This window comes from Echinococcus granulosus (genome assembly GCF_000524195.1).
Source record: "Echinococcus granulosus chromosome Unknown EG_S00080, whole genome shotgun sequence".
Lineage (NCBI taxonomy): Eukaryota > Metazoa > Platyhelminthes > Cestoda > Cyclophyllidea > Taeniidae > Echinococcus > Echinococcus granulosus.
The window spans coordinates 22,659-40,027 of record NW_020170460.1 but is presented as its reverse complement, the minus strand read 5'-3'; the positions used below and the strand labels follow the sequence as shown (position 1 = coordinate 40,027).

Below are 17,369 nucleotides of genomic sequence, written 5' to 3'. Positions count from 1 at the left end.
CAGCGTCTTCTCTTTGCCTGTTCCCCTCACTCCTCATCTCTTTACTGCCCAGCCTTTTATAGGAAGAACCAGAACAGATACATGCAGAACACTAGAATCGACGACCGTCACAAATGCCTTGTGTCCAACTTCTTGTTGGGATTGGGAGGAAAGGAACTAAATTGGATTTGGAATTAGGGTTACCTAATTGATGACTCCCGAACGGGTGAACCGATTACTAAGCAACGTGGTAGTGATTTTTTAAAAGATCAGACAATATGTGTGTAGACTACACGATTTATTTGGTAGAGGTGTTAAAATGCAAAAGCACCTTTAGCATACGGTCAGAAACGCGAGTAGGGGTTGTAGCGGTGTGTTCCGGTTCCACCGCTTCGTCCCCGTGGATGTCTGTCTCTTCCCATCGGCTGTCGCCTATTCCCTGCCAGCAGGGCTGCCACGAGGGGATGTGGTTGTTGCCTGCGCCTCTCCTCCTCCGTTCTCAAGGCTGCCGGTTGCACCGCAATTTGTGAGGTGTTGCGTAATGCCGCTTCAATGCGTCGTACTGCCTGCCTGTTCTGCGCGTGGCTTAGTTCTATCAAAAACACGAATAATGATGTGCAAAATCCTCCACATTACTGGTCAATTTATCGGCACTCATCAATCAATTCATGCATCTCTAGGTTTTTTTTCATTTAATCCATTCCCTTTTTAGATATATCCACCAACCAATCATAGCAATCATTTGGGCACTATCCACTACCCAATTTTCCCAGATTTGTCCACTATTTCCGCTGTCATCGCCCAAAAACCTACTCAGAAAAGGAAAAAACTTACTTGGGGGAGAAGGAGGTTGAGCGATCGGTTTGGCTGAAACTATCCCCAACTTTCCATAAAGGTCGGGAACAGAGGTGGTCGACCTATGTCTATCTCCAGGCTGCGTCGAGATGTGGGGCCGTGGTCAACATGAAAGAGGAAATAGAAAAAAAAAAGAACAAGATGATGAATTTTGCTGTTCAAAGGTTGGACATGATCAACAAAGGTAGTAATAAATGATTTCTGTTTGGAGGGGTACAGACTTTCCTTTACTCAAGATGACACGCAACAGTAGTGGTGTGCATACTGCATGTCACAGCGTGCTGTGCGGTGAGTGATGAAGTTGCCTCCTAGTTAAGCCGCAAAACTACAACTTCCAGCTATTTTCTCCCACCTAAAAGCCACTTCCAGCAAAGTGCCTCCAAACACCACGTCAAGCAACAGGGCACCTCAGTCACCAGTGCAGACGTTTCTAGGGCAACCGTCATCTTCATTGGCATAGTGAGAAGCGGCAATCCCACACGTGACGGTTTCTAAACCATAGCACTACAGCCAATTCCGTGAACATTCATTCAACGCCATTCTTATTCCGAACAGGGGATTTGCGAGTAGTCCACCCCAAAATGGAACAAGACACGAACCTTTCGATGGAAACGCTGAGTGCAATGACGTCACTCACGAACATTTATAGTCTCCACAAGTTAGCCAACACTAAGGATCAACATTTCAGCACCAATGAAGAGGCGAAGCAGGCCGTCCTGGAAAAACTCAGTCGTATTGGCAGATCCTCCTTTGGCAAAACTGCTCCTAACTGCTTGGACGATTGGATAAGCGTGTATATGAATGTACCAGGGGGCTCTGCGTGCCGAGAGGTAGATGCACTTTCAACCTCTTGAAATTCGTCCCCTTATATCACAAAACCAGACAGAACTGAATCAATACCTTTGGACAGGGGACATAAGTCACCGGACAAGAGCATTTGAACAAATCACTGAGATCAAAAGCCTGCAATTTGATCCAATTTGGATTTACAGTCTGATAAAAGCTAACGCTTCATCATTTAAAGTCAGTCACAAGCTTTCCTCCAAAAAATCAGCATTATTAGTGATTACGAGTTAAAGTATGGTCGGTCAACACCATTTAAAGCTCAAATCAACCTCCAAAACTAACAAATCTTTACACTCCAGTTGTGGAATGGCAATAGGTTGGTCTAACAGAAACAGAGAGGATACATGGCTTATCGACAACAGAAACACAATAAGTACCGTGAATAACACAAAAGGGAGAACACTCAAAAACTGACACAACAACGATGACTTTTACTGTTGATAACTGCAAAAAAAAGTGAAATCCGTACACAGTCACTCAGTTTGAATAGTCCAATCATGGGACACTAAAGCAGAATCAGTGTTAATCCATATAAATCCCAAGTTTAGGGACTCATAAGAAAAAACTACTTCCTGATTTTCATTCAAAATCAACTTTTACGAAAATATGGATGAAGTAAAGGAGCAGTTAAAAGGAGAATTGTGATCTCGGATCAACAGGAGTTGCTTATTGAGAAGGCACTTGAAGCAAATTTTTTCCTTTTGTAGAGTAGGAAACGGAGTTGATCATATCCCTATGACATGACATTCTACTAGCCACGGCTTGATTCTGTTTTGATCAGTGCAAAAAAAGAATAAATCGACCCGGTTTGAGCTCAAAATCCAACTTAAAAACTCACGAATCTCCATGCACCAACTTTGAGAGAGCAATGGGACAATTTAAGTGGGAAACACTACTTACCGAGAGCCGCCATCATCATCAGCGAAAGAAGCGGTGGTAGTGAGGAGAGAGGAAGAAGTTGCATTGAGTCTTTGAGCGAGCTCTTCCTCGCGTCGCTGTCGATCAGCTTCAATGCGTGCTCGTTGCGCCTCCTCGCGTGCCTCCCACCACTGCGCCAACGCCTCACGCGTTGGCCGAGCACGTTGCGCCGATAGTACAGAGCCGTAGAATTGCCGCCCGTTCAGACTGTAAAGACCGTCGCCAAACATAAGAGCTCACAGCCCTACAATCTCTTCATGCCTCGTGGTCCAAACTTATACTCCGAAGCCTGAGTAGGCTTTGGTGCCTTTTTTGTGCGAAATAACTCTCTGTTAGACCTGGCAAGACGAAGCCAATATCGCAGAAGTTGACTGGGTTTTCGAAGTTAACTAACAGTAATTGATATTTTTAATTCTCCACGGTTTCAACTACAGCCTTGACCGCTAATTAGATTCCGGCAAAGCGGCAATTAGAAAGTGGCATTGCTTCCGTCTTCACTTCGTGATAAGTTGGATTCTTTTAGCTGTGATTTAGATCGCGTCTATAGACCAAACTTTAGCGAAGCGGAGACCGCATCAAAAGGCGCAAATGAGCCTCCTATTCCTGTCTCTAATGCATGAAATTTCTCTCCATTCGAGACAATTTAGTCTATATCTTTAAACACTGGCTAGAGTCCACTAAAACGATAAACTGGGAGTATTACAGAGCGTAGAAGTGGAAACTTAAGCCTGCAGTAGATATGGTGTCGACGTTGAATCCTAATCAATGGAATTTACTCCTATTCACAGTGACTTAGACAACATTTTTGGTTTTTAGTTTGATATGGGTCAAGTAGTAACTGAGTCTTAAGTCGTAAAGTCTGTAAACGAAACTCCATTCCATCTAATGTTACTGAGAAATAACTCCCAATTACCATCCAGATATCAGTGACATACCACACCCTAGATGTCAACTGCAACCTCTAAGGGAATATCACGAGAAATGTTACAATAAATCCTGAAACTAGCACCAACTACCGCATTGCGAAAAGGGTACGAATGAGGGATGAATTAATTAAAATATCATAATTGATAAGGAAAGCATTGGAAGCAGAGTTCAAGCGATAATAACAATGAATACTGTTACATTTCGCATCGGTAGTGGCATAGAAATTCAAAAAATCCTGTTTTAAGTTAGTAGTTTTGCCAAAATGGAATGCAAGAGGGGACAGATCGGGTCATAAATCTAGGAGTATATATTTAACAGCCATAAGACAATGATGCATATACATGAGACAGCCATGGAAACCCCTAAAGCTAACCTTCTCAATAGGTTAATTGAGCCAGATTAATTACCGAAGTTCTTCAATAAGAAATGCTGAAATGCTAATTAAAACAGGCCAAACCTTTCCATTGCCTTGAGAGCACATTCTTCTGCGGCAAAGGTGACGAAGCAATAACCAAGTGTGGAACCCTGCAAAAGACCTCCAGATTGATGAACAGGAAAATCGAAATCTAGAATTCTGCCAAACGGTCGAACTAGTTGCAAAACAGCAAACTCTGTTGACTTTGGAGGGAGATTCGCCAGCCATACCCGCCTAGGATCAACTGTGCCCTCACAGGGATCGCTATCCATTAGTTTTAGCGCCTAATTGTAAAAAAAGTTATTCTAAAAAAGGCTGGACAAAGTGTAAAATAACTCACGAGTACTATGACGAGCTAGAGGGAAATACTACTGACCACAGCCGCCAACCCAAAGGTGATTGGGTTACTGACTAGTTTTATAAGGGTTCGTACATTGCTAATATTTAAAACCAATGTAGTGATATATCTTGCAAAGCAATTGAATCAAGGCTTATTGTTTTGCTAATTTTACTTTGGGTGCTTAAGAAAAATGTAACTTCAGTTTACGTATCAAGGTGTGCATCATCCGATGTATGAGCCAGCCATTTTCTTAAGACGTAAAATTCGAAGTTTATGTCACGTTTTAATAAACTCATTTCCCTTGGCTCTGAAGTTATGTAAGACCATAAATTACATTATGACGCATAGGGTTGAAAACTACGGCTTTCTTGGGAGCGGGGTGTATTTCTAATTAAATCAAAATAAATGCACAGATAAAGTTCCTGAAAGTACTTTCCTTAAATAAATTTGAACTTTAAGTTGAGGAGGTACTTTGCAGTTTGTAGACTAACAATAGTTCAATTCTTACTTCTAACATTCGGCAACACGTAGCTCCCCAAGACTTCCATAAAGATAAAAGCAAACATAATCCTCGAATAATGGCATGCCCAAAACCCATGAGCAAACGAAAATTAACGCATAACAGAACCACTCTCCTCTTTTAAGTTTCGTTTTCAGGGTTCCTCTTGGACAGCTTCCCACTTAAACCATCACAAAGTAATTTTAGATGCAGGAAATGTCCATGCGCTAGTAATTGGGTTTTCATAAAATTGAAAAATTATTGGATTGCAATATCACTGACTTCTTTGAACAATTCCACTGGACCTGGGGTTTCGTTCTGTACAATAACTGGATTCTAAGAAGGCGAATTTGCTAACTATCAACCTTGTCCATTTTGAGTCATAGAGTCAGTAAGCGGAGGGCAGGATCACCTGATGAAGGAAGCGGGTTAACATGGCTCCGTGGGGGTTAAGCTTTGGATTCACTTCTAAGTTCTTGCCTTTTACCCACTTAGGAGCTGCTCAGCTATGCCTATCTGGGTCCCGCCTAGCTAGTAGAGAAGTGGCGGAGGTATCGCGAGTCCACACAGTTGATATTTTTATGCAGATAAAGTTGACAGCTTGTAACAAACTTTCAGGTAGTTCGTGAAGGTGGCTAGTGTTGCTCTAGTTGTTAATAGCTTTACTGTGGAACATGGCACTAGGGTAGTTACCGAAGCTTGACATCATTTTCAGCCCTTCTGCTGGGTATCGTCACGCATTGTTTCGTCTACAGAGCAGACACCTTACCGTCACGCCAAGGTCTATCACTTGGCAACAAAAACCATGGTAGTCGTCATTTAGAATAGGCTCGGCTTTTCGCTAATAGCATTTTAACCCTGCGTGACTCTCCTGTAGACGAAAGAAGACATAGTAGTCGGGCGGGGGGTACATTGTCGACGTGCATGAAGTCCAAGGCTACTCAGTGACCCATTACCAAAACCGAGAGTTGAACTAACAATTGACGCATTACAAAACGGTGCACATGCACGAAATTTAGTCTTCATTAAGATCTGATCCCGTGAATGTAGGAAGCGGGTTCCAGATTATCAGGCATTAAATCTGTGTTCCGTTTGTGTTTTTTACAAAAATAGTGCACACACGAACCGTTGTTGCCTATTTTTAATATTCAAAGCACTCGGCAACATCGTTTCAACTTATTAACTAGGACAAAGATAACAGAATGAATATGTATGCGTAGTTGTTTAGAGACTCGAAATCAAGCATGCCAAGCTAACTTGAAGGATAACAGAATAAGTCTTCCAGACTTCATAGAAATCGTGCATATGCGCTGACGGCAGTTATCAGATATCGCTAACAGCTGAGGTATAGAAAGAGGTGTGCTGTCCTCCTCTTTTGTGCATATGGGTTTTAACTCGTCCGCAAAGGTTGAGCAATCATCGGTTGGCATTGCAATGCTCGAAGTCTCAAATTCACCAAATGCATGGTTACTGCCTCATTTAATTCAGTCGTTCCGACCGTAAGAAGAAGTGCTGTTTATTGGAAAATCACTTGCACGAATTATTTCGTAACAGTCGAATGCGGGCCTTTCATGGCTATGGAATACCTTCTAAATACAATGCCTATTTTAATGAAACGCCAGAATGACAGCAGCTTTATTTGAGAGTCTCTTGAGCCAGCTAAGGCTTGGTAAACCATCTAACCATCCGTTATTGCAACTGAAGCAATGGATTGCATCGACGCTCACCAGTCCTATGGCACCTGCATTTTCTTGACGGCGGAGATGCAGGTCCATCATCATCAAAGCGTTTGTAGTTCAGAAACAAATTGTCCCCTTAAAGAAATTTGTATGCATAAAAATAAACACTTAGAAGGATCTGCGCAATTTTGATAGACACGCGCTTCTTTTGGCTTCCGGTTGATAATAATAAGCACAATCGGAAGGATAAAGGCATGCTAGAAATGAACACCAGACCTGCTTATTCTAGGGTATACCGGTCCCAGCTGTGACATCATTAGAGTTAAACAAGTATGTGCAAGGAGAATATTCCTATGACTCAGAAATTTGCCTTTCTGTCGAGGTAGTGACGATGGTACACATCAGATACTCGTCGAATCATCACTTCGCAATCGAAAGCAAACGAGGGGCCAGTGAAACACCACCATCAAGCATGTGCTACCAAGGCCGAAATGAGGTATAGGAAGCAGTTGGAGTGTCCAAGTCTACAGGGAATGATCAAGGATTTGCCGCGTGAAGTTTCGCAATGACAATCTGGTAGGGGTAGAAAAGATCCACCTGGTGAATTGAGGGGTCATTGGCTACAACAGACAGGCAAGAGCTATGACTACTCACCATTTAAAATGTACGAGAGACCGAAATGGCAATTCTAACCAGTAATGGATGATGGGTCGGAAATGTCCGTTACTGCAAGGAGCAAATTTTGAGTGCAGTAACAGACTAACTTGAAAGCTAGCACTGCAGCTCTAGAGGTTGTAATGGACAAGTTCACATAACAAGAGGTCAAGTAATAACTGCACTCTCATAAATGTTCTTTTGCACACAAAAGTGCATCAAAAAGTCTATTTGATTGGCATTGTTTAGCTGCTTTTCCTTAACCCACTCTCTCCAATCCCTTAACTTCTGCATGCACATCAGTCCCTGCAGGCTGTACTTCCACTCCACGCTACCGTCCTGTAGAGCATTAGTGACATTCCAACTCTCCTGTACGCCGGTAGTTAGTATGGTCTTCCACACTCCTCGGGCTGTTTACGACTGCAGGAGAGAAGTTAAGCAACCAAATTATTGGCTGAAAGAATGACCGAAAATGTACAGAAATGCCTTTAAAGTGTGACAACATGCCAAGGGATCTCCTAAGGTTATAGTATTTATGTAAATCTGTTGAGGATACTTGCAGCACCTAAAAAGCCTTCCACTCCCACTTCGCAAGGTTTACATTTTCGCAGCTGATTCACAAGCAACCTAGGGTCATGCTTTAGCTCAATCCATCCTGATTAGCTAAGGTCACGTATTGCTGCACTTTAATCGCACCAATCATCACCCCAACACCAAGGTCAATCATCTACTATAAGTAGGCCTATTGAAATTCACCAACTCAGACTCGAATCCGGGCTCCGACTCAGACGCAGACTGAGACGCAGTCTAGGACTCAGACCCGGGTAGCCCAGTCAAACTGGTGGCCGAGGTCCTACACGCTCACTGTATCTCCATCCACTTACTCATATGCGTTGGTAAATAAATGCCTCCACAATGAAGTCTCTTCTGTTATTGCCTATTAGGTCGGGAGCACGAAGGAAACCAGGTCTGCGTACAATCAACACTAGTTTGTAACAAAGTCCTTTCACAATTCACCTCTGGCCATAGTCGCGTTTTGAGAACCAAAGCTGTATTTTACAGAAATGCGAGTAGATCAGAGCAGAAAGGGAGGCAGCCTGAAAAATAAAGAAAAAGAGAACAATGATCTACTACATTTGACAAGAGTTCGACCGCAAGTCAGTGCAGCCGAAGAGTAGAATACCCCACTAATTGGGCCGTCGTTTACGGTCGCTTTACTGTGTATGTAGCTCTATTTCCTTGAGGACATTAAGTCAGCCGCCCTTAAAGGAAATTTATGCTTAATGTGGGCCGATATTTACATACAACGGCCACTCCGCATTTACGTCACACTCATCACACGCTTGTCAGGTAGTGCTGCCCTCCGACCACTTCTTCACTCCACACATTCTTACCGCGAGCACTACCTAATCCGTGGTGGATTTCATCTCCTCTGATTTCGCATCCACATTCACCGAGACCACGAACTCCCACCCATGTACTGAATGAACGCCTTTGCTCCACCGACTTCCTACATACGGAAGTAGGACTGCAAATGATCGCCTGTTGTGAGTGCATTTGATGAGGGGAGAGGGTGAAGGTAAGAAAGGAGGGGAAAGGGGGAGATGAATGAAAAGGAAAACTAGGCGATTCCAAAGGGTTGGGGTTAGGAGGCGGAGTTAGGTCATTCAGTCCATAACGTAGAAATACAATTGTAAGTTTAATTCACTGCTCCACACACACTGATTTCCGAGTCGGTTTTAGCGGAGTTAAGTAGTAATTGTTCTGATCATCACCTTTTTTTTAAAGGAAATGCTCCTGTTTAATAAACGCTGGTAAAACTAATGGCTAAATGCAGCATTGTTGGTTTGCATTGCGTAAAGCTACTATTGCCAAGAAATCTTTTACTGAAGGCCATTCATGTGGCTCTCCGTAGGTGGTTTGGAAGGCTCAGCTGGGAAACTTATACACAAAGGCAAAAGATTGGTTTGTTGCCTGAGAAAGATAATATAAAGGAGAAGCAGCACCATTGAGAGGCTCTGGGGATCAAAATTATCAACAAATGCCCGAAGCGCCAAACAAAAATTGAGACAATTTCACACTGAAGTGTGGATAATTGAAGCATTTCAACTAGGAAGTAGACGCTGATGGAAATGTTGACTCCACGCCTCTCATCATTGGGAGATTGCAAAACCTGTTCTAGTAGATGCTCCTGCAATGAGTAATTCAATGAAGGAATAGCTACTCTATGGAGCTTCCTCCGGGCTAAAGTTAAGGTAGATACATAAACAAAACTTACTTTATAACGCTGTTGGCCAGTAGGGCGTGAGGGGTTGACAACTTCTGTTGAGTCTGCAGGACACATTAATGGGACATTAAATCCGCAAAGCTGACAATTATTGTAGCAATATTTGCATTAAAGTGGATGCGAAAGTGGTTCCACCACTGCCTGTATGTATACGCATGGCGATAAAATATTTAAGGCATTTCAACTGTGATGCGAGAAATGGCACGAGTTAAGCAAGTACTGCTCATATACTACTCATGCGACAGCAGCAAGTAGTTGATTTGTTGTCTGCTTAAAACTATGCCACTAGTCTCCTCCGTTTGATTTCAGCGTCAACTTGAGCATCATGTCTGAGACCCAGCATGAATGTAGGTCAGCTAGTCGCTGATGCATCACGCTTCGCCTTAGTGTCTCCCTTCCTCTTACTTGACGCACCAGGTGGTAGGACATTGGAGTTTAAGAGCAAAATAGGTTCCTTGTCCAAAAATCACACACTTTGTCCGCATTCCCTGCTCCCCTACTGTTGTGACAGCGCTACCGTCCGCAACGCAGATGTACACAGTCTAGGCGATTCAGCAAGGGCCTCCCTACAATGGACTATGGTTTTCCGCTAAATACTCTTGTCTAACATCTGGGTGAGCGACTCTTGTGTTTGGACGGATTCCCATAGCCAAAATGCCTAACAACTTGCCGTCTTCAGTGCATATTTGAGCCACGCAAGTGAGCCCACGTCTTTGACTGTCAGTTTGGAATGTCCTCCATACGCTTTGTTGTCTCTTTCTGTTTACACTTACACGTAATTACCGCCTGCGCGCTTCTCGGCACACCGGAGTAATGTTGTTGCTTTAACGGTATTTGTGCCTCTGTGGCACGCACTCGCGTGCCTCAGTATTGCGGCAAATGGCAACCACACTGTCCTAATGGAATACTCAGGAGATTGTCGCGACAATGAAGCTACTTCCGCCTTACGCATTAAATACTTGGTACCGGTAAAATTAATGCCTCATAAATGAGCAGGTGACCCTTCTAACGACAAAACACTCCATTGTGTAGGGATTGGTCGATATTGGTCACACCCTATTGGTTGATTGGAGCGGCCACATTTGATTGACCGATTTTGGGTTAGGGACTCGCTATCTGCCAACTAGGCGAAAGGCATTTTCTTCCACCATCAAAGCGCATACGGATGCAATTTTAAGCAGCGACAGTGACGACTACTAGTTTCGTCGTGCATGCACATTAACAAAACGGTAGCTGGAAATTTCACACCAGTTAATATTTAACTCAAGCCCCCTAAACCACTTTGTTGTTGCAAGGCATTAGGCAGGATAGGTAGATTCAAAATCCACTGTATTTTAAGGCTGGAAGGCGATAAACTGAGAAAAGAGTCATATGCCTCTGTGAATCCCTAAAACCACTTTTTGTGGACAACATGGTGTGAAGCAGGGCGAAGAAAAAGCAATGCAAATGATGATTAGAATGCTCCTTCTCATAAGTCATATTCTCCTCTAAAGTCAATTTCACTTTTATTGTTCAGTTGCTCTTCCTTAGCACACTTTCTTTACTCTGCCCAACACTAACGGCACTTCAGTCTTCGCTGAATGTACTTCCACTCTTTGCCACAGCCTTCGGACAGTACTAGTGGCTGGTGGCCTCCCAACATCTTCCACAATCCACGGGCCAATTATGTCTTTGATTGAAATTCTATTCAGACAAATTGTTAACCTCAAACAATTCTCAGAACTTTCTCGAGTTCCCTTAGAGTTCAACAACTCGTGAAGGGATTCCTCACGATTGTAGTAAGCATGCAAATGAACTACAGGCGCCTTCAACCACAGAAAAGCTTTCCTACCCCACTTTCTCCACGTTCGCCTATTCGCAGACAATCCACAAGCGTGCTGGAGAGTCGTGTCTCTGTCCACTCCCTCCTCATTGGCTCAGATCACGTCTACCTGTACTTGAAGCGCGCCAATTGGTACCCTAACACCCATCAACTAACACCAATCGCTCATGCCCAATTAGGTGGTTGGGGTGGCCTTAAATGACTGGCCGATCTCTGCTTGGTAACAACAGAGGATCAGGTGGCAGTTAGGCGTTTTCGGATATCACTGAGACGCATGTAGGAGTGTCAAGCGACAGCGCTGGCAACAACTACTTCCGTCATTTTAGCTTGTTTGAGAACTGGAGGCTTTCGATGTTTCGCCATTGAATTTCTCAACTCAAGCTACTCCATCCATCTGATTGCTGTGGGAAGTCAGGTAGACTTACCAGACTGATACGAAGTGTATTGTAAGGTTTGGAGAAGATAGCATGGAACAAAAGCCGTGTATCATTGTCAAGCCAAGCTATCCATTTCAAAAGTGCAGTTGGGGTGAAGGCGAATGGAGATAAATGCCTTTCTCCATGCATATAATCTGTACACAATCTTAGTTAACGGATAAGTAAGTAAAAAGTGTTTTGTCATATTCATTCAAAGAAACACTCAGCATCGCTGTGAACGATGCTGCACCTGAGGAGGAGAAGACGCATATCTTCTTAACAAATAAAACGAAACAGAGGCTGGAATGCCGAATCTGACGTCAAGATGAAGTTGGGCACACTGTGTACCTGATCAAATCAACCAGTGACGGTGGACATGTTTATCTGACAAGAAGTTGAAAAATCAACTCCGCTCTCATGAATGCCCTTTTTCAGATGACACGATTTCCTTAAAATGCCTATTTTATTATTATTAGCGTTCAACTGATATTCTAAAGCACACCTTCTCCACTCAGTTGACTTCTGCGGACACATCAGTTCCCACAGCTTGTGCTTCCAATCCACCCCACGGTCCTGTGCTCGCACTATTGGTACTTCGAATCTCCCAAACACTCGGGTTAGTTATGACTGCAGAAGAGAAGTTAGTCGACCAAAATAATGGCCTAAAGAATGGCCTTTAATGTCTAGAAATCACCAAAATTATGGCAAATTCTAAAGGCTCATTTAAGATTACAATGATTGTGCAAATATACTGGGGATGCCTACACCTCCCACCCTCAAATGAATGCATTCCTCTCCGTTATTCTCAAGGTTTCCATTTACGCGGCTATTTCACACACATTACAGATAGTCGGGCACTCAGTCCTTCCTGATTGGCTAAAATCAAGTCTTGTGGCACTTTAAACACACACTCATGACCCCAACACCAAGGTCAATCACTTACTATAAGTGGACTCATCGAAAATCAGTGACTCAACCTCGGACTCGGACCCAGACCCGTACCCGAACCTCGACTCAAGCTCAGAGAAGAGCAGGCAGGACCAGTTAGCGGTCGGGCGCCTACACACTCACTGCATTTCCTTCTCCTTACTCATCTGTGTCGGTAAATAAATATCTCTACAATGAAGTCTCTTTCCTTATTGCTCATCAGGTTGGGAGCACGAGGAGGAACAGGCCCACTTGCAATCAACACTAGTTTGCGGCAAAATCCTTCTGCAATTCACCTCTAGCCACAGGCCCATTTTTAGAACATAAATTGCGCTTTCCAAAAATGAGAGTATGTCAGAGCAGAAAGACGGACAGCTTGAAGCATGCAAAACGATGTTCTGAGTTCTGATTTGTTTGACAAGCGTTCGACTGCAATCAGTGTAGCCGGAGGGTGGAATACACGACTAACCGGATCATAGTTTATGGTTGCTTTATTGCATGTGTAGATCTGTTTACTTAAGAGCACTCTATTATGCTCCGCCACTATCAAGTACTCCTCTACCTGATTAGATTCCTCTCCACCATATGTAATCAACAATTTGGGCATATCTATTGTCTGCATGCAAACAAAATCTCCTTAAATGGGTTTGTGGCAAAAGGAGTTACGAATGAAGAGGATGTCACCATTTCAAGTGCCCAGAAATAAACTTTTACACCACAATGAACTTAGCGGAAGGAGGAAGGTCAATCAAAGGGTACAGGAGACTACTTCGAAACGGGTGGAAGACACTTGGGAAGCCAAAATACACTTTACCAATGACAGTCCAATCACTTAATGGGAATAAATGGTACAACAACGTCGGTGGCAATGTCTCTCAACTGCAAATATTCAGTTGTGTCTGTTAGTTCTTCCACGGGCAGTAGCTGAAGGCACTTCTCCACTAGAAACATGCAAGGCAGTATTCCTTGCTACAGCCATTTTTGGCAGGGCCGAGCATCAGGCAAACCTTGGCAATGTAGACTTGCGGTCCATCACAATTCAATGGCATCAACCCGCTTTTTCATTCAACTATGTACTTCATTCTGCAAGGCACAATCCCCTTCCAACTAGCCCTCTTCTACTCCCACCCACACTCCTCCTTCCACCTACACGCCAAACAATCTGGAGCTGACAAATGACGCTCATTTGACAAGTCTACTCAATTGAAAGCAGCCAAAACGCTTGCTTAGCGTGAGCTACTCCACACAGAACTATTCCATCTGCCTATCCCGCACAGTCGATACTGGTCGGGGTGCATTTTCGTCACTCCTCACACACTTGTCAGGTATGTGAGGAGTGACGATCACTCCTTCATTCCACACATTCTTACCGCGAGCACTACCTAATCCGTGGGTAGATTTTACCTCCTGTGATTTCCGCATCCACATTCACGGAGACGACGAACTACCACCAATGCACTGAATAAACGCCTTTGCTCCACCGACTGCCTACTTATGGAAGTGTGACTGCAACTGATCGCCTGTTGTGAGTGCTTCGGATGAAGGGATAGGATGGAGATAGGAGATGAGGGCAAGAAAAGAGATGAATAAAACGAATACGCCAAGCATCACATCTCGCTCACATTCACTGTTCGTTCATTGAGGTAATAATACGTGCAACAAGCTCATTCGGCGGCACACAATGCTAGGACTAGGAGGGCACGAACAGTAGCACTGCCCCACTACGTAGACGCCACCTACGTGGTCGCTACACGCTCCAATCCACTCGAACATGAACCCACCACCAAACACCTTTCGCCTTGTGAGTTGATACCACTGCGCCCACATCAGTACTCCTATAGCCACGTGCTTTCCCCTCCTCTGAGAGTGACATCCTCAACAATTGCTACTTCATTGAATGCACCTCCTGACTTCGTGCTTCCCACTAACTAAACCAACCGCCTTTCAACAACTTGCTATGCACATTCCCACCTACTACTGAACTATTGACCCGGTGATTAGAAGACGCATCCACACAGTCTGCTCGTGACACTGACACTGCCATGACACTCCTCCAGGAAATGGCCCACACAGCAGCATGTTTTCCATTCCATATTCCCACATACCACTTTCAATGTGAAAAGAGACTGCACAGTTAGGCAAAGGGTTAGATAGGCAGGCAGGCAGGCAGGCAGGCAGGCAGGCAGCTAGTTAGGTAGGTGGGAAGGCAGCACTACTTTAATGCCTTCGACACCGATGTTTACAAAGCATCATGCTGCACTGAGAAGTCAACTCTATTAGTCAGGGAAGAGAACTGACAAAGCGCTTGAATTTGGGGTCACTGAAGTAGCGTAGATCACTCACACCTTCAAACGCCCATCGCACCTCCTCCTCACTCAGCGGTCGTTGTGCATCACTCGTTGGTGCCATGTGGGCGCTCAATATCACGCTATCAGCAGGACAGTATTGTTGAGGTGGAGATACTTGTGGCACTGAAACTGCACTGCTCAATGTGCTGTCATGTTGTTGAGCACCAACTCGCATGGGATGCTGAGGCAGAGTGGAGACACTGGAAGGCAGGCACATTCTCGAGCGCGTTCCTTGACAATACAACTGTGATGTCGCGACATGTGCATTCACGTAGGCACCGTCGGCATCATAACCAACACCACTGCTATTGCCAACATTGCCACTACTGCTACCGCTACTGATGCCGTTGCTGTTACTGCTGTTGTTACTGCAGCTGGTGATGCCGTTACTGCCGTTGTAGTTGTAATTGCAGTTGCTGTTGCCTTGGCATCGATTCATTCTGTCAGGATTGGTTATGGAAAGAATTGGCAATGGTTACATCAAATGCACATATCAGTCACACCGAGACACCACGTCTCACCTGCAAACGCCTCACCCACCCGACATCACATCACTTGATGCGACGACCAGCCAAGTAAGCAGGCTTTTTTGCACGCTCGAACTCGTCACGCCCTCCTTTCCTCCCACGCTCGCCCACACACGCTACTCACCCATCCGCCTACAGCTGAATCATGCAACAATCCACCTTCCCTGCTTTACCCCTTCGTGAGCAAACAGACCCACGTTATCTAATCTACGATGATATTCATTCGCCTCATCATTGCCAACTCGAATGATCACCAGTGTGCAGGCGGCTTTCGGTGCCAACTAAACCACATTCCACTTCCTCTTTGCGGATCAATTCCTTTGCTGTCGACACGTGTGCTTGGGTAGCTGCACCCGCATTTCTTCTCAGTCCTTCTTGTTTGCCGCACCAAGGCATTTCATCGAGTTACCTCGGTCACAAACAGCACATGATCACCGCATCACAGGTTCATTGGCAAAAGTACTTCCAATAGGTGCACCCTCGAGGTGAGGCACACTGAAGAACCGGCATTCGTTGTGAGATTGTGTGCCTGCTCTCCTGCGTGTTGCTGCTGCACGAATGAGTAGTGAGAGACCGTATATGGACCAACGATCTGACAATGCCAAGATGGTGGACTCTCTCCCATTCAGGCATTTGAGTTGCCTTGATGCATATTCTGCACTAAAACCGCCTTCCTCTCAGCCATGCAGTTGTGCGCCCATGTTTCAGGGCAATCCCACCTCTCCTCTCTACTTCACTCCACCTCACCTCACCTCAATATACTCTACTCACTGCCTTCAACTCATCTCCCTGTCTCTGACATGACACCACTTCCCATTTCATTTGCAATGACCTGTCTCTTCATCCACATCCTGACGCATTCCTCACTTCATGAGATCCGCTTCATTACACACACAGACAGTGAATACATGCGTGCATGAAGGTTCAACGCATAAATGAATTAGCAATATGGGACAGAATGACTCGCGATTGAATGAATGAATAAAAAGGGAATAAACAAAAGAATGAATGCATGCATGTCTAGTGGGTGCTCAGTAGAAGTGGACAAAAAGAGCCACAGGCAAATATCGACAGCAGCAAATTCGAGACAATCTTACGTTGAGTGAGCAGGACCACCGAGATCCAACTGAACTCAACCACTGCCAATGGCGTTTGCAAATGGCTAACGCAACTGAGCAGTCACATTGCAATTCTACTTCACAGTTTACGGTCACGTGTCGTCATCCTCGTCGTCGCCAGTCAGGATGCGGGTGCCATCGATTTGACCGTCAAATGGCTGCTCCAGCTCAACCAGTGCCTTCTCATGTGCCACCACTCTCATTGGCCAACTACCACCACTACCACTACCACCGCCATCACCATCACCACTGGTTCAGTCTCACCAACCAGTCGACCACAAAAGTGTTGGCGTAAGCGAACATGCTGGTTGAGTCGTGGACACACCAAAACACATCAAAACAGACTACATGTCATCCACTCACCCTCACCTATGTCGCTTCCACTACTCTTCCCTGTGTGGCGGCATCATCTACACCCAGTCGTGGAATGCAATGGCTTGAATTGACAAGACATGGATGCTACACTCTGCTGTGAATATGTTGAGAGGTCTTTTGAGCTCAAGTTGCTCAACACGTGTGCCGTGCCATGCCCGTGCTTTTCCTACCCACATTCAACACTGGCGTGGACGTGAAACACTTCGCAAACCCGCTTTGTCACTTGAGTCAACTAAATGCCAACTGAAGAATACCCTCAATTAGCAGTTGCATTGCATGCATTCATTTCTCTCCTCATCTGTCGCCCAATGGAGTGAAGGTCTGATAACTAACCCCAGTCACTGGGCTAATTGAGGTGGTTGTGAGGTAGCTCAGACAGCCTCATCATTGGTCAAAATGAGCCCAGGTTAATGGAGACACTAGCAGAGGGTGAGGTG

General features: G+C 44.8%; 2 protein-coding genes across 2 annotated transcripts; both read right to left on the bottom strand. All coding sequences in view use genetic code 11, as the record gives it.

Annotated features, from left to right (window-relative positions):
• Positions 1-323: 323 nt before the first annotated feature.
• EGR_07529 (putative RNA-binding protein) lies at positions 324-4,212 on the bottom strand (the record flags this gene model as incomplete). The annotated part of the gene is made up of 5 exons (XM_024496778.1): positions 324-571; positions 814-902; positions 2,581-2,805; positions 2,847-2,936; positions 3,983-4,212. 5 exons carry the CDS (start codon positions 4,210-4,212, stop codon positions 324-326), a joined length of 882 nt encoding a protein of 293 aa, XP_024348783.1.
• Positions 4,213-8,125: 3,913 nt separating this feature from the next.
• EGR_07528 (hypothetical protein) lies at positions 8,126-15,351 on the bottom strand (the record flags this gene model as incomplete). The annotated part of the gene is made up of 4 exons (XM_024496777.1): positions 8,126-8,209; positions 9,391-9,480; positions 11,647-11,792; positions 14,910-15,351. 4 exons carry the CDS (start codon positions 15,349-15,351, stop codon positions 8,126-8,128), a joined length of 762 nt encoding a protein of 253 aa, XP_024348782.1.
• Between the last annotated feature and the right edge of the window lie 2,018 nt (positions 15,352-17,369).